General features: G+C 43.5%; 1 protein-coding gene across 1 annotated transcript in view; it reads left to right on the forward strand.

Annotated features, from left to right (window-relative positions):
- nrxn1a (neurexin 1a) overlaps positions 1-18,353 on the forward strand; it is a 2,049,839-nt gene that overhangs the window by 803,371 nt on the left and 1,228,115 nt on the right. Inside the window, exons 6-7 of the mRNA XM_041177542.1 lie at positions 5,740-6,041; positions 18,098-18,121. Coding sequence (XP_041033476.1) covers positions 5,740-6,041; positions 18,098-18,121 — 326 coding nt within the window. The remainder of the gene's footprint in view (positions 1-5,739; positions 6,042-18,097; positions 18,122-18,353) is intronic.

Consider the following 18,353-nt stretch of genomic DNA (forward strand, 5'->3'; position numbering starts at 1 on the left):
TTCACGCGCTTCCTAAAGTGTGATGACCAGAACTGGACGCAATACTCTAGTTGTGGCCCATTGAAAGCTTTAGCATAACTTTGCTCAATATTTCCTGACATCTTCAAAGATCAATGCACATGAACGTCCAAGATCCTCTGTTCCTGCAAACTCTTTACAACTGTGCCATTAAGATTATATTGCCTCTCTATCCCTTCTGCCAAAATGCATCACCTCACAATTTTCTGTATTAAATTCCAGCTGCCATGTCTACACATTCTGCTGGCCTCTCTGTGTTTCCTTACAGTCAATTGGTATCATCTTCACTGTTTGCCACACCCCCAAGTTTGCTATCATCAGCAAATTTTGAACATATTCCATTTTCCAAGCCACTTATGCAGATATTTTCTGTCCTTATGCCATTTTTCTATTTTTGCTGGCTCTGATTCTCCTATTCCATGAGCCTCAATTTTGTTAACCAGCCTTTTATGTAGTACTTTCTCAAGCACTTTCTTAAAATCCGTGCACTATTTTGTGCATTATCCATAATGTTGCTAATTGGTGAAGAAGAAAAACAATCTATAAAGTTGTGGATATTTTATTTGACAATTCTACTGAAGAAGCATCCTTTGGAATATCAGTTAAATTGCTACATACCAGTCATTGTGATATTTCATACCCGAAACTGCAGAATATTGAGGTACCTTGTTAATTTACTCCTTTAGGAAAATAGTTTAGCTTCAAAGATTTTGGAATGATTTCCTAAAAAAGGACAGACGATAGATATAAGATCTCTTTAGCCATTCATAGTGTAAAATATACGTGTTGAACAAGTAGTTTGGTTGCATTCACTGAGCTATTGTGAATTTGTAATTGTGTTACTGAAAAGAAGCGAGTCACATTGAGCAGCAACTCACCCTGCGTAGATGTGAGGGATTCAGGGGGTGGGAGGTGTGGATGATAATGTTAGGTCATATATTCTAGGAGTGGGCGTTAATTAACACACATCAGTGTGGATTTAAATCCAAAAGTGGTTTCATGGCACAACTCATGCATAGACCTTTTTAAAATAGTCAAGCACCTCTTAAAGGGAGATTGAATACCCTCCCGGAAGACTGCTGCAATGTATATGCTGTCAAATTAGTTGGAAGCAGATGTTCAGGTTCTCTGTGGCCTCAGTGGACAGGCTACTTGAGTGGGGAAGGCAAGGAGGGGAATTCTCTTTCTTATGAATGGGAGGAAGATTCACATGTTTTGTTTTCATCGGGCCTGGAGAGAGGTGGCTGCGATCATCAGCTCTCAGACCTGAGTGTCTGCAGCTGTGTGCCTCTAAGTCATGCTTGCAGTCAACAAGTCAGTCAGTTCTTGAAGCCAATCACATGAGGTTTTACTCAGTGGGTTGGGATTAAGTATGTGTCAAGGTACTGCTATCAAAGGAACTCAGTTTACACGCATTCGTGAGGCAGCTGCATGCTTCCAGTGGTTACCTTGCCACCTGAATGACATCCAGATTTAAATGGCAGCCAAAATGAATGGGCTGGTCAGTCAAATTGATTGGTTTTGATGACCCACTTATCCACTTCCTGCCAGTTGTGGTGGATCAGGGCCGACATTAGAAACGTGCAATCTGGACGATTCTATAGGATAATGAGACAGTTAAGGGCCCCAAACAGATCCAGTGTCAGTGCATCACCATTCTGGAAGATATTGAGCGAATTTTGCCATGAGTCTCAGGAACCTGGTGTCAGAATAATTTTCACGTCATGAAGCTTTTTGAGGTGGCAGCATACCTTCTATGAGCCTGTCAATTAGTAGGTTGATATTCACTGTCCAATCCGGGTTGATGAACAGGTTATGGAGCCAGGCACTGCAGACAGCATGGCCCACTTCAAGGAAGGCCAGCAGCCCATGCTTTGAGCAGAATTTAATCCAGGCAATGGGGGTCTCGCCTGCCAGCTGGAGAGCTAACAAGAGCCCCGTGTCACCTCCTTGAGGGAAGGCCTGCTGTAGTGAGTGCCAGTTAAGTAGCTAGCATCAGGCCTTCTCCAGGTTCAAGGAACCTGGAGATGGAAATTCCACCACCGAGAGCTGCCGGTCAATCAAACGCTGTCAGCGCCTCTGCCATCAGCACCACTGGGGGAGTGGTGAGCTGCTGGCAAAGCACCCACCAGAGGCCCAGGATCAATGGACGACCCAGGCTACAGTTGAGTGAGGGCAGCATAAGCATCGCAGGGAGGGAGTCGTTGGCTGGGGAGGCAGGTGGAATGGAAGAACTGGCATGTGGTAGCTCTCAGTGGGACTCCTCTTCCCAATGGCTGGTTCCTGGATCATTGTGTGCCTGACAATAAAGGGGACCCGCTCTTTCTTCCCCCCATCCTCGTTCCCCCCACCTCCCGAAGCTCAAAATTTTGGGCTTCCTGCATGGTGCGACTCCACTTGCCATTGGGTCAATACCAGCAGCAGCAGGATGAAGCCTCTAAATTGACATTAAGCGAAGGCCACCCATGAGTCCTTCTGTCACAGACTTAATTGGGGCAGAGGCAGAAAGGTGGCAGAGTCCCTACTCTCCATCTTTCCACTCGATTAAATGCCTCCCAAGCCACCAAACCTGCCGGTGGGGGGATTAAATTCAGTCCACTGTTTGACAGTATTAAGAATTGTTATTTCACAGCCCCATGTGGATTTCAATGCAGAGTCTATTTTTGAGTTACCAGTGGAGCAAAGCTTGCTGTGGAGTGTGGCAAATCGGATAGCGATTTCTGCATTTAACTGTGCTTGTGTGGGAACTCTGGAAGTTGCTGTCTGATTTACTGCATAACGGATGCTGATAGCTTCACTGTTATTCTTAACACAAAACTGGGGCCAATATCTCTGAAAACCTCATTTGTATCATGGTGGTCTGTGAGGGAAGCAGACCAGCTAAAGTTGTTTTTTGATAAAATAGGAGAGTGGATAAAGTTACATTAAGATAGTGAAAAGCATTGAACAAATGCTTATGAAAAGACTTGTGCAGATATTTTTTACGATGCTGTTTCTGTATAAAAAGTAGTATATATAATAATGCAGAAAGCAAAAACGCAGCAGGATGGAATTAGTATTCAGGAAATGGGTGTGAAAATCAGGAATGCACTGATAAAAATCATGCCTGTTTGCTGATTTGCGACTTCTCATTTGGACACCATATGATAAAGGAAATGCATGGCCACCATCAACTTTTTAATGCTAACATCATGCCACAGGGTGGTTAAACAGGGAATGAAAACAGCCACCCTCTAGTGTTCCTAGCAATATGAGATGTCCCACTGTGATCAGGGTTTTCTACTTGGGGTATACAAGAAAATCAAAGACTCAGATCTTGATCTCCTCAGAAGCAGATCAAAATTCCGTTGGTTTACGAATAGCCAGGGTAGGCACGGGAGTGGCATTTGGACTTCTTTGTTTTGGAGTGGTTGACGAGTACATTATATATGTTTCCCATACAGCAAGCAATGTTCCTTATGTCAGAATACCCAAAATTCTGTGGCTCGATTGCAAAAAACCATGGGGTGAATTTCCTCTACCAGCATATTTGAAGGTGGGGGGGCACATAAAGCAGGTTCCAGCCTGCCTTCTTCCTGCCCACCCCTGATCTGTGCCCCATATTAAGGTTAAGTGTCAGCCCACACACCCACCCTTAAACCTAATGAGGCCCTTAAGTGGGCAATTAACCTAAGGGGCTAATTCCATCTCTGCCGTAATTTTGCAGCCTACAGGGAAAGGTGGCTTGGCCTAAATAGCCAAGTGGTTATGGTACTGGGTTTGTAACCCCAAGATCAAGAGTTCAAATCTCACAATGGCAAACTATGAAACAATGTAACTTCATCTGAAAAAAAAAATTTGTAAGTTTCCTTTAAACTTTGTTCTTGGTTTTACAGCTGACCTGAATTAGGGGCTGTGCCTGATTTATCCCAATTTTGTTGATTTGGTTTTCATTTAAAAGATTATCAAGAGTTCAAATCTCACAATGGCAAACTATGAAACAATGTAACTTCATCTGAAAAAACAGATGGAAAACGTGTTTGTACTCGAAAGAGTTACAGGGGAAGGTGGCTTGGCCTAAATAGCCAAGTGGTTATGATACTGGGTTTGTAACCCCAAGATCAAGAGTTCAAATCTCAAGGCTTGGCCTAAATAGCCAAGTGGTTATGGTACTGGGTTTGTAACCCCAAAATCAAGAGTTCAAATCTCACAATGGCAAACTATGAAACAATGTAACTTCCATCTGAAACAGATGGAAACATGTTTGTACTCGAAAGCGTTACAGGGGAAGGTGGCTTGGCCTAAATAGCCAAGTGGTTATGGTACTGGGTTTGTAACCCCAAGATCAAGAGTTCAAATCTCACAATGGCAAACTATGAAACAATATAACTTCATCTGAAACAGATGGAAACGTGTTTGTACTCGAAAGAGTTACAGGGGAAGGTGGGGGCATGGCGAACAGAATCAGAGTGCAGAAGAGGCCCTTCAGCCCATCGAGTCTGCACCAACATGTGAGAAACACCTGACCTACCTACTTAATCCCATTTACCAGCACTTGACTCATAGCCTTGAATGTTATGACATGCCAAGTGCTCATCCAGATACTTTTTAAAGGATGTGAGGCAACCTGCCTCCACCACCCTCCCAGGCAGTGCATTCCAGACCGTCATCACCCTCTGGGTAAATACGTTTTTCCTCACATCCCCCCTAAATCTCCTGCCCCTCACCTTGAAGTTATGTCCCCTCATGACTGACCCTTCAACTGAGGGGAATGGCTGCTCCCTATCCACCCTGTCCATGCCGCTCATAATCTTGTACACCTCAATCAGGTCGCCCCTCAGTCTTCTCTGCTCCAACGGAAACAACCCAAGTCTATCCAACCTCTCTTCATAACTGAAATGTTTCATCCCAGGCAAAATCCTGGTAAATTTCATCTGCACCCCCTCCAGCGCAATCACATCCTTCCTATAATGTGGCGACCAGAACTGCACACAGTACAGCCCCACAGCTTTCACTTCACAAGCTGCTGATGGGCAGGAAGAGGGTCACCTTTTAAGAGGTCCACTGTGGCCATCCAGATGCTACCCCCTTTTGTCACTGCCCCCCCCCCCGACTTCCTAACCTGACTCACACCACCCCCCCCCCCAGCCCCTCGCTGGCATCTCCCAATCTCCCAGCTGTGCCTGCCAAAGATCCCCTGAGTTACCTAAGTGCTGCATCCATCTCCATTTCTTCCTCAGGACTACTTGGAGGGCCACTACTCTCTTCTGATGCTGCTTGGACTACAGAGATGCTTGTCAATCAAGTTGACTGGCAGCTCTAGGGCAGGACTTCCTTTCCCCGAGGGGCAGAAGTCCACCCTGATCCAATTAAGGCTGCACCCAGTGTATTATCGCTGCGGGGCAGCAGGATTTCTGGTTGGATGGAATTTTCAGGTGGGTGCTGTGGGTAATACATCGTCCCATAAAATCCACCTTTTTGTGTGAACTGGAATTTTTATTAGTCTCTGTAAAAGATCTTGGCTTTGAAATTGATTTAAGCATTAGACTTTGACTATGTTCTATTATGAGATTGCAGATAGGCATTGATACATTTTTATAGACTGCATTGCTTTTCATCAGCGACGTTTTTGGGTAATAAGAATAATTATATTACTTTTTGCATGTATTTGCTTTTTAATATTTGTTAAAAAAAACTGCTGTATTGTTGTAACCATTTTTGATCCCTTTTTCTGTTTTTCAGGGAGAGAAGAATATGTTGCAACATTTAAAGGATCAGAATACTTCTGCTATGACTTGTCACAGAACCCAATCCAGAGTAGCAGTGATGAAATAACATTATCATTCAGAACCCTTCAAAGGAATGGTCTGATGCTTCATACAGGGAAATCTGCAGATTATGTAAATCTGGCTTTGAAAGATGGTGCTGTCTCACTGGTCATTAATTTGGGGTCAGGAGCCTTTGAAGCTTTGGTGGAACCTGTGAATGGAAAATTTAATGACAATGCCTGGCATGATGTGAAAGTAACCCGGAACCTCCGTCAGGTAACAGTACAAAGGGTGATGTGGAAAATGTGGGACCTGTTCTTATCGTGTATGGAAAAAAAAGAATTTTAATGCACACATTTACAAATGAATCGTTGCAAACTAAATATATTTAAATTATTTCCTTTTGAGTTGGAAATAAATTGGATGTGACAAATCCAAGTTAATTATATTGCTTTATAATACCTGAGCAAATGCAGATCTAGAGCAATGTTTTAGGGTTAGGGCATCAGTGGGTTTTGTCAAAATAATTTGCATCATAGCTAGTAATGAGATCCATTACATTTACATATATTTGATGTTTAAAGTTTTGGCTATCTATCTGTAAAACAGAAAAAAAATGCATAAAATCACTTCCATTTAACAATAGCTTCAAATGCATGTTTTTGATCAATGATATCAGACTGATGGACCTAGGTCTTTATCATTTAGTTTATGATCATGGATAAAATTATCCTGTTAGAGGAACAATGAACATGTTGTGAAATTTAAGCAAATTACCAGCCAGTGTACTGTAATAAATACAAAGAAGCAATTATAACTATACCTGCCTGGTGGAAATCAGGGCAGTACAATACATAACTAACTTACCCAGCTACTGGATGTTAACCATTCCAAATGCAGATTACAAGGACACCAGCTCTAAGTTGACAAGGTTCTTCTTCACATTATGCATGCTGAGTGCCAATGACATCATTGGAACCTAACTGCAATTTTAACTGGATGGTCTGAGTGAGAAAGTGACTGAAGACAACTAGCAGAGAAGAAAGAACCTCAAGAGACCCAAACAGGTAAGTTTGGATCTGTACTTGCGGGACCAGGAGAAGCGGCAGTGCTCTTCCAGGTCCCATAAAGAAAGTCTAGCCTTCCCTGCCCTGAAAAGGAGTCCGTGCTCATGGCATTTTTGATCCCACCAACCATGGATAAGCTTTTCTTTCAAATCTTGAGCAAAGTCATTGTCCTGCACTGATATGTTTTACACCAATGCCCTGATGGACTAGCTGGTCTTTTCCTGCCTTTCAACTAGGTATGTAAGGCAGGCCTTAACAAATTATGCAAACATATTGGGCAGGATTTTCTGCCCTGCCATTGGCAGGCATAGTCATAGAAATTGGCATCATCAGGAAAATACCAGCCATTGTTGACAAGGATGCTGCATATTGGATGTTGGTTCAGTCTCTCAGTCCATTGAACTTATGACCTTGGTTAGATACCTTTTTAAGAGTTGGTTGAGAGTGGTATTGGTATAAATCCTGGAAAACCTAACAGGCCCATATTGGCAGCTATAGTTTCAATGGGAAAGAAAATTGAAAGCTGTCAAGAAAAATAATTTGAATTGACTGTTCCTAATGTGACTAAGACAAGAGAGGTAAAATTTTGGGGAAAAACCGTTTGACATTCTATTAACTCAAATATGGCCACAAGAGCATCTGCACTTCACATTCAGAATTAAATCACTTTCACTAAAGCAGCCTGAGACAGAGCAGATCAGATGGCAAGTCAAGATTTCTGACAGTGAAGTTCCTAAAAAAAACCAGAAATATCAAGCTCTTATCATAAAAGCACCTCAAGAGGGGCAAATTATGATGTTAATGTCTGAAGAACAAGACCTGAAGCTCTCTTAAAAAAAGAGAAAAAGAAAGAACTTGCATTTATGTCATGCCTTTCTCAACCTCAGGATATCCAAAATCACTTTATAGCCAATGAATCACTTTGGAAGTGTTGTTACTGTTGTAGTATATTAAATTTATGGTAGATTGACAAATGGGAACCATATTTGTGGTGGTCAGCAAGAGAGATATAAAGACAGCTTAAAAGCAACTCAGAAACAGTGGAAAATAGATGCCAGTAAGTGGAAACAACTTACCTAAGATCAGAAAGTATGGTGAGACGCCAGCCTCGAAGTTCTCATTGCAAGACGTGTTACATAGCTGTTGCTGAATGTTATCATGAGATGAGGAAGTTTCACTTGAAAAGTCAAAATTCCCAATCAGGATCCACTGCTCAATCTGTGGACAATCATTCTGAACAAAGCTAGATCTCATCAATCATTAAATAACTCACTGCTAAAAATAAGGTGAAAAGCTGGCTGTCTTTTCCAATACTGAAAGATGGTCAATCAATTCTGCACAAACACACTAGTTTAACTGCATTTAAAATACAAACTAAGGCCCAGATATTTTGCTCCCGGGTTGGGAGAAGGCAGAATTCCTTGCTCTGTGAACCCAACCTCTCAACTTGGCTGCCCAGTTGTTGGATTTTCGGTCTGGGATGGGCGAGCTGGATTAGAAGTCGGGGTGAGTGACCTGGGAAGAACTGAGGAGGATGCCAAGCGTGGAGACGGACTGGGCGGAAGGTGTGCCTGGGAGTTCTGGCCCCATTTCCAAAGTCTACAAATAAAGATTAAAACATGAAGCATCCTCCAGCCCTCACCCCTCATTCCCCCAAACACTCCTGTGCCCCATCCATACCAACACATGCCACCTCATGCTACCCACTGACCGCTCCATAACCCATCATACCTTCAATGCCAACCTTTGTCCCCCACCCATACCATCGCCTTTTACAGCCCATTTACCACATATTTCCATCCAATCACCCCTCTGCCAACTTGGTGCCAACATGGCAGCAGTGTGTACCATCTACAAGATGCACTGCAGAAACTCACTGAGGAATGTTTCCTCTTGGGAGCAGGTGTTCTATTATTTTAGTGGCTGTCTGGGCTTTCAGCCAAGTCTCATTATGTACACTTGGCTGGGAGCTCAGAAAGCTATTAAAATAGAGAACACCTTTACCCCCAGTGAAAACATTGTTTGATTGACAGCTCAGGCTCTCTGATCTCTGCCATCAATTTCACAATGTGTATTGACACAAATTAAGTGGTTTCAAGAGTTTGTGACTTTTGAAACCACAAAGAGCCTGGGTGATTGACACTTTTATTAGCTTGGTCCAAATTTTGTTACGTTAAGAAAAAGTTATAAATGAATTACATTTTTCAAAGATTTTTATACTCTCCCTCATACACTGCGGTGTCCTTTTGTCCTAGAAAGTGGGTCAATGGGCATAGAAGTACCAGAGCTTGGCATAGGGGGCATGAGAGGAGCTAGGGGACATGGGGGAACTGGAGTAAGTTGGGGGCATGAGGTGGCATGAATGGGGCATTGGGAGTGTTTGAAGGGTGACGGGGGTGTGAGGGGTGAGGGCTGGAGGGCCTTTGTGTTTATTTTCACTGGGACAAAGTCACACGGCACCAAGGCGGGCCTTTTAAACAGCTTACCTCTGCACCTGGCAGCCTCCACACTTCTTCCCAGGTTGGCTGACCCAACTCCAGATCACACCCATCCCTTTGTGGTCATTTTTTCCCGAGGTGAGCAGGCCGAGCCAGGAGCTTTTCCGACTCCCCCTACCCACCTCAAGGATGAAAATCCGGCCTGCCAGTTTAGTTAAAATCCTCTCCAATGGCACTAGCAAAATGCTCATAAGGAACTCAGTCCTGGTTCTATTTATCCCATACATCTATCCCATCCAGCCCATGCAGGTCCCATCATTCTAAGAGCTCACCCAATGCCCCAAAAATCAGAAGCCCTCCCTTCTGTCACACCTTTCCAGCCACACATTCACCTGCTTTATCCTCCTATTTTTATACTTTCTTGCACGTGAAACTGGGAGTAATCCGGAGATTAATGATTTAGAGGTCTTACTTGCTAGTTCCCAACCTGGCCCCCTAAATTTTGACTGAAGGACCATATCCCTCTTTCTGCATAGGTCATTCATGCCAATGTACATGGTGACTGCTGGATGTTCAGCCTCCCCACTCAGGGTGTTCCGCAGCTTTTCAATGACATCCTTGACCTGGCACCAAGGATGTAACACACCATTCTGGATGCACATCTGCTGCGCAGAAACACATACCCATTCACCTTACATTAGTGAGAAAGGATCGTAAATTAGAAGAACATTAGTGGGAAAGGATCTTAGGTCAAAAGATCAAGATGTAGAATTAGTTTGGGTGGAGCTAAAAAACAGCAAGGGGCAGTAAACATTGGTAGGAGTAGTTTATAGGCCACCAAACAGTAGTGGTGATGTGGGGTACGGTATGAATCAGGGAATTAGAGGTGCATGTAACAAGGGTAATACAGGAATCATGGGGGACTTCAATTTACATCTAGACTGGGTAAGGAAACCTAATTACCACTAATGCTGTGGAGGACAAATTTCTGGAATGTATATGAGATGGTTTTCTAGAACAGTATGTTGAAGAACTATCTAGAGAATGGAGTGTTTTAGATTTAGCACTGTGTTCAATGAGAAAGGGCTAAGTAATAATCTCATTGCTTTGCAAAATTTTACATTAAGTTTGAAAGTGATGTAGTTCAATCTGAAGCTGGGGTGTTAAATCTAAACATAGGAAACTGAAGTTGTGAGGGGCACATTGGCTGTGGCAGATTGGGAAACTGCATTAAAAGTTATGATGGCAGGCAATGGCTAGTGTTTAAAAGATTAATACATGGTTTATATTCCATTGGGGCACAAAAACCCAGCAGAAAAGATGACCCAATCATGGCCAACAAAGAAGAGTGAAAGATTGTATTAGATCAAGGGAAGAGGCTTATGAAGTTGCCAAAAAAAAGTAGTAAGCCAGAGGATTGGAAGCATTTTAGAATTCACCAAATGAGGACCAAGAAACTGATAAAGAGGAAATAGAATGTGAAAGTAATTGAGCGAGAAACATGAAAAAGGATTGTAAAAGCTCCTATAAGTATGCAAAAGGAAAAGATTGGCAAAGACAAATGCGGGCCCATTACAGGCAAATACAGGAGAATTTATAATGAGAATAAGGAAATGGCAGAGAAATTGAACAAATACTTTGGGCTGAATTTTACGCTCATTGGTCAGGCGCACGTCCGACTCGATCGGGTTTGAAATTGCACAAGGTGATGTCGGGCAAGCGTCCCAGCGTCATCCCGTGCTCGCGTGATATTTTGTTTGGCGGGTGCACACAAAAGCCGGGAGCACGCCTGCTGACAATTAAGAGGGCAATTAAGTCCATTAATGGTGCAATTATCTGTCATTTTATGTAGTCCGTCCAACCTTACGGTTGGCATACGGGTGAATCGGCCAAGTGGCCATTACATTTTTCATCAAACCTCATCCAAGGGCAGGATGAGGTTTCTATTGCTATATAAAATAAAAATAGAAATGTGTGGAGAATATTTTTTATAATCTATAGGTTCGGGTGCCTGATTGTGATGCTTGGACATTTTTTCCTGGGTTTTCCCTGGGTTTCGGGTCTGCAGTCCTCTGAGGCAGCTCTCAGCCTTCAGGGAGCTTCCTGTCAGCACTCGTCCATGCCTGTGTTGGCATCATCGCCTGCCCCCCTCCCACACCCACCCCGGCAGCGTTGGGCTTTTTGGCGCGTACTTCATGCTATCTGTCCATTAATTGGGGACTCGCCCACTGAGCTGAAAATTCAGGCCTTTTTGTCTGTCTTCATGAAGGAATATATAAAAAACCTCCCAGGAATACTAGAGAACCAAGGGACTAGTGAGAATGGGGTGCTGAAAGAAATTAGTATTAGTACAAAAGTAGTTCTGGAGAAATTAATGGGACTGAAAGTTGATAAATCCCTTGGGCACGATGATCTACAATCCCACAGTGCTGAAGGAGGTGGCTGTAGAGATAGTGGAAGCATTGGTGGTCATCTTCCAAAATTCTATAGATCCTGGAATGGCTACTGCAGATTGGAAGGCAGCAAATGTAACCCCACTATTTAAGAAAGGGGAGGGGGAGAGAGAAAACAGTGAACTAAAAGGGAACCTGGTAGCATGACATCAGTAGTAGGGAAAATGCTAGAATCTATATAAAGAATGTGATAATTGCACACTTAGAAAATAATTGGGCAGAATCGACATGGATTTATGAAAGGGAATTCATGTTTGACAAACCCTGTTGGAGTATTTTGAGAATGTAGCTAGCAGAATAGATAAGGAGGAGCCAGTCTACATACATGGTGTATTTGGATTTTCAGAGATTAGTGAACAAAATTAGAGTGCATGGAGGTGGGCGGGGAATATACTGGCATGGATTGAGAATTGGTTAATGGACAGAAAATAGAGAGTTGGAATAAACGGGTCAGTCTCAGGTTGGCAGATTGGCAATACTGAAAGGATCAGTGCTTAGGCCCAGCTATTCACAATCTATGCAAATGATTGGATGTGGGAACCAAATGTAATATTTCCAAGTTTGATGTGACACAAAACTTGGTGGGAGTGTGAATTGTGAGGAGGATGCAAGGAGGCTACAAGGGTATTTAGACAGGCTAAGTGAATGGGCAGGGACATGGTGGATGGAATCTAATGAGGAACAAATAAAGTTACCCACTTTGGTAGGAAAAACAAATGCAAGTATTCCTTAAACGGTGAGAGATTGCGAAGTGTTGATGTCCTTGTTCATGAGTCACTGAAAGCTAACATGTGGATACCACGAGCAATCAGGAAGACAAATGGTATGTTGGCCTTTATTGCAAGAGGACTTGAGTACAGGAATAAAGAAGTCTTGCTGCAATCGTATAGAGCCTTGGTGAGACCATACCTGGAGAATTGTGTACAGTTTTGGTCTCTTTATCTAAGGAAGGATATACTTGCAACAAAGGTTCACCAGACTGATCCCTGGGATAGCAGGATTGTCCTGTGAGGAGAGATTAAGGAGACTGGGCCTGTATTCTCTAGCGTTTAGAACAATGGGAGGTGATCTAATTGAAACTTACAAAATTCTTACAGGGCCCAATATGCAGGAAGGAGGCTGTCCCTTGCTGGGGGTGGTGTGGGGTGGAGGAGTGATCTAGAACCAGGGGATACAGTCTCAGAATAAGAGGTAGGCTATTTGGGACTGGGATGAGGAGGAATTTCTTCACTCAGAAGGTGGTGAATCTTTGGATTTTTCTACCCAAGAGGGCTGTGGAGGCTTAGTCATTAAGTATTTCAAGACAGATATCAATAGATTTCCAGATAGTAAAGATATCCACGGATATGGGGATGGTGCAGGAAAATGGCGTTGAGGTAGAAGATCAGCTGTGATCTAGTTGAATGGTGGAGCAGGCTTCAGGGGCTGAATGGCCTACTCCTGCTCCTACTTCCTATGTGCCTATCGAATCACCTATCACTATTGCTCTTCCAGTCTTCCTTGTACTCCCCTTTATAGCTGAGCCACCGATGATGCCATGGTCTTAGCTCTGGCTGCACTCCCTAGATGAACCATCACCCTCACGGGTGTTCAGAACTGAATACCCATTGGGGAGTAGGATGCACTCGGGGGTCTCCTGTCCTACCTGCCTGTTTCCACTTGACTATCTGGTGGCTACCTATTCCCTCTCTCCCTGTGTACTCTTAAGATGTGGAATTACCACATCTATAAATGGGCTATCCATATAGCTTTCAACCTCATGGATGCAGCACAGTGACGCCAGCTGCCGCTCAAGTTCCAAAATCTAGAGCTCATGCCACTGTAACTGATGACACTTCCTACACAAATGGCTGTCCAGAACACAGGAACTGTCCTGGAGTTCCCACAGATCACAGGGTGTGCACTCTAGAGGTTGGCGCAGCCCTTAGTCTGTTAGTTAATAATCTTGTGCTGCTAATAAACCTTACTACTGCTGATAAACATTACTACTATTAATAAAGCATACCAATACTAATAAATCGTACTAATACTGATTAACCCTACTAATACTTAATACGCCTTACTAGTAATAATAAGCCTTTTTAAAAAAAAAGAAAGTTAAGACTCAACAGTGTCTTGCAAAGGTACGACAACAGTTGTTGTAGTACCACCTGGACATGAAGCGGAAGAGGTAGAGAGGGAAACTGCAAGAATGGAAGAGAAGGAGGCCTCTTTATGCCCACAACGAGGTTTCAGTGAGTGCCATCCCTACTCGGGCATTCATCAGGAGCTGTGTCAGAGGATGCTACTATTCATGAAAAAGATTGACATCTCCTTCACAATGACCTGGAGGCTCAAAGGAGGGTGAGGATGGCCCTCCCAGGGAATGTGAAGATTATCATCATCTTAACATTCTATACCTGTGGATCTTTACAGGCAGGATATAATGACAGCAGCAACATCTCACAGTTTGCTGTTTACAGATGCATCACGAATGTCACAAAGGCACGGAGCAAGTGGAGAAGGGCTTCAACCTCTTCACCCTGAGAAGGGATCAACAGGATGAAAGAGCACATGGATTTGTCAGGATAGTGGGCTTCTCGATGGTTCAGGGTACCACTGGCCATGCATGTGGCTCTGCATTTCTGTTCTGTGGACCCCCTCACATCAACAGGGAATCACAAGGGCTACAATTCTCTGGCTATGCAGTTGGTACATGACCACCCCAAGAAGTTCATCTTGGTGAATGCCTGATATCCTGGCAGAACCCATGCTGCATTTACCCTGCTCCAGTTCACAATATCTACCATTTTCAGGTCTCCAAGATGCACGGGAGGATGGTTGTTCAGTGACAAGGGCTACCACCACCACCATTTGTGGCTATTGACTCTCTTCTCTCATCCCTCCATGTGAGGTCATATGGCATTCAGTGACAGCCCTGGAGTGACCTGCAATACCATGCAGCAAGCCATTAGCTTCCTTTCACTGCCAAAATTGCTGGAGGGGATCTGTATAGTACACATCAGAGAGGGTGTCCATATTGGTGTTGGTGTGCTGTGTGCCCAACAACCTAGCCTTCTGAGGGCTTAGACTCCTTGAATTCAGAGGCCACCTCAGGAGGAGGAGGAGGAGGAAGAGGAGGAGTAGGAGACAGAGATTAGGAGGAGACCACACATGCCACATGCAACTGGACCCAGTCATAGGGACTGTGCTATGAAGCTGCACTTCAGTTGAAATGAGCTTCTCCATCCCAACATGAACCCACCAATTCCCAATCATACATCCATGTCCAACTCCCCATTACAAACTTTCCTTGGCCAACATCAATCCAGATCAATATCAAAAAACTTCAATCAACATCTTGATTCAGCAACAAAAAATGCACCTTTGCCTGGCCTAATGCTCCTAGACAGTGCAACACCAGTACCTGTAGCATGGCTGGTGGAAAGATGTTGACTTCCAGTGGTGGAGACTGCTGATGGCCTTGCAGGAAGCCCTCGAATAATTCTGCCACTCAGATGTGGCAGCACTTCAGCGTTCCTAGTAATCTGCTGGAGCATAGATTGCTGGTCTGCTCTGAGCGCCTAGATGCCTTGTTGAGAACTGAGATCCACACCTACAGCGGGGAACAGTCTGTACCTGAGTGACAGCAAGTTGAGCCTGCACCCCAGCAGCCATGGATCTTATGACTTCTGTCTGAACTTCCAGTCTAGAACTGAGAAATCAAGAGTCCATTGCCTGTGATGCATGAGGTAGCAGTTGGTCTATTATGGTTCAATCTGGCAGTGCTGCCATGCAGTTGCTCATGACTTCTGCGGTAAAAAGGATGGGATCCAAACTCTGTTGGCTGCTCCCCAAGACATTGGAGCTGGCTTCTTCCATGCTCCTTGTCAGTCGCAGAGACTCAGATAGGCCTACCAATGCACTAAGCGACTAGGTATACATTGTAATCAGCATTTTCATGTGGCCCGCCCCAACAAGGACCTCATTTGAACCCTTTGTAGCAGAAGTTATCTGAGATCTTGCCCAAGACCTTGCCATCTGGGGAAATCAAATAGGATCTGACTTTTCCACCTGTCCTGGCTACAGCCTACTCATGCCCAGTGGCTCACTATATGCTGATCCCCACTCTGAATTAACCCCTAAAGCTTGTCTCTTTCCGCTATCTGAGCTGATGGTTGTGAGTGCCAGATCAAGTGCATGTGCCTCCTCTTCATATTCGTGGGGTTACTTTTCTTCATGGCTCTTTGGAGGCTGAATAGCCATCAGTTCTTGTGTATCTGGGAGGGTCAGGGTGAGGAAAAGGGGGTTGGAGAGGAAAAGCAAAATTCTACGTTTAAACCATCTGCAGTTGCCTTTTCATGGCAGCTTCTAAGATGAGGGTAAAGAGTAAGTGGAGTAGGTGCATGAGGCAATAAATTCCAGCAGTGCTGGGTGCCACTGACACCATCTCAGCAGTTCCGATGATTCTTTGGACCAGCTCCTGAAGGAATTCAGGCATCCTAGTCTTCCACCAATCCTCTGTTATGGGCCACCTCTCCTGCAAGAGAGAAGGCAGAGGGTGGGATTTTCCGGTCCCGCCTGCCAGCAGGATTTACTGGTGCCACCAAAGTCAGTGGACATATGGCTGGCTCACTGCATCTTCCACTGCAGGGCTGGAAAACCCTGGCCAGAATGTCAGTGACTGTGTGCCACTGTACTTCACTGATGTGCCTGCCATAGCTGAATAGCCATACGTGTGCAAAAATGTGTGTGTGACTGCCCATGATTGGAAGATGTGTGTGGGTTGGTTCCATGTAAGGATAGTAGAAGTTAACCCTGAGTGCCAGGTTGTGCTGCCAGGTGAGTGATGAGGATGTTGGTTCATTGAGTAGTTTGAGAGGTGTGTGGTGTGACATGGGGATGCATTCACTCACCTAAACTACGCAGGTGAGGTAATTAAACATTTTTCAGTTCTACTGCCGTGTCCTCGGGGCAACATACTGGGCATTAACCGCCCTTACCACCTGCACCCATTCCCTTCTGAAGGTGTGCCTTTAAGGCTTCCTGACCTCTCTCCCATAGTGGAAATGTGGCATAGCTCCTCACCTCCACTTGTTTCACCAGAGCTTCCAGGGCAGCATCATTGAAATAGGGAGTCCTTTCCCTGAGGCACAAAGGGATGATCTGCAGCCTGCAGTGCATAAGTGTAACTTCCTTTATTGGGACTGCGCCTTTAAAAAGGGAATCCCTCTTAGAGCATATGGTTTGCTCACAATGCAAATTGGCCCCCTGCGATGCGCAGAGGCCAATGGCAGCATCAGAGAGAGAAACATAGCATGGAGTATGATTGGTGCAACACTATAATCATGAAAATGAACTGGGTGTACAAATTCTACATGTTGCACAAGTTGTTCAGAAGCCACACAGGCAGCTCGAAAATCGTGACCCCCATGCCCAGAAACCGGGGCACAACAATTTCTAACCCCAAGTGTTTTTATCATCTGCATCAGTAGTTTTAACACAGCTTTTCTTGTTCAAATTTGTAATTGATAACATCTTCATCCTTATCAGAACAAGTCCTTAGGTCATAAGCAGAAGGCATTATCGGTCATCAGGAATCAGATAAAAGATTGTAATTGCATGAAGATTTAAGATGTATTTGTTAAATGCATGCTTGATAATACATTTTTAATTTATTAATTCAATGAATGCTGGCATCACACACACTTGCTCTGGATCTGTCTTTTCTTGGGTATAAGGAATTGAATTTACCATTTCAAATTTCTTAATTTTATAGAAAACCTGATTGTATGCATAATAGAACAGATTAAAACAAAGTAATGCTGTTTATTGCTTAGGCAGGACTGACTTTGTTTTGTTGCAGTAAAGTGATCCTTAACTTGACCAGTACGTTCAAAGCAAGTTAAGGAATTGGAAAGGAATATCGTAGGTTCTGTGTGCACTTGTTAACAAGGCTGTTTAAACTTCTACTTTAAACGGGTTGATTATAAAAAGCAAGAAATTGCTTTAAAAATCTGTCAATTACAGACTTAAATTTCTTTTTAAAAAAACTACAATGAAGGTGATATTTTAACTAACTGTCATGGGTTCAAAGTAAGTATAGAGTCCCTGTTCATGACTAAGGTTTAGCAATATTAACATTTTAATACTGCTATTAATATTATTGATGGCATACTTGTTAGTCTGCTTTTTTCTTGTAAAATTATTTTGCCTTTCTTATATGTTACTAACATGCTTAATAACTAACATGTCATTCATGGAATGTGTCATTCTACTAACCGTTACCTTAATCAAATAATGTACTAACATGGTAGTGACCATCATATTTTTGAGTAACAATCGTTATTCTGTTCACAGTTTTAATTTCCTTTCTCCCCCCCTTCTCCGCAAAGCACTCAGGCATCGGACACGCTATGGTAAACAAACTACATTGTTCGGTAGATATCATTCTAATTGTTTCTTAGTTTGGGTTTGCCGTGTGTTTTCTTTCTTTACTGTAGACATCATTAACAAAAGAGGAACTGGGGTTGGTACTCTTCTGCTTACTTTGAAATCCTTCTTTCATCTGTTGTTCACCTTCTTTATCTGTTTCTATCAAATTCTATTTAAACTACTTCAGGGGCATCATAAAAGTTACAAGCGGTTGCA

The sequence above is a fragment of the Carcharodon carcharias genome, chromosome 2 (assembly GCF_017639515.1).
Source record: "Carcharodon carcharias isolate sCarCar2 chromosome 2, sCarCar2.pri, whole genome shotgun sequence".
NCBI classification, from domain to species: domain Eukaryota; kingdom Metazoa; phylum Chordata; class Chondrichthyes; order Lamniformes; family Lamnidae; genus Carcharodon; species Carcharodon carcharias.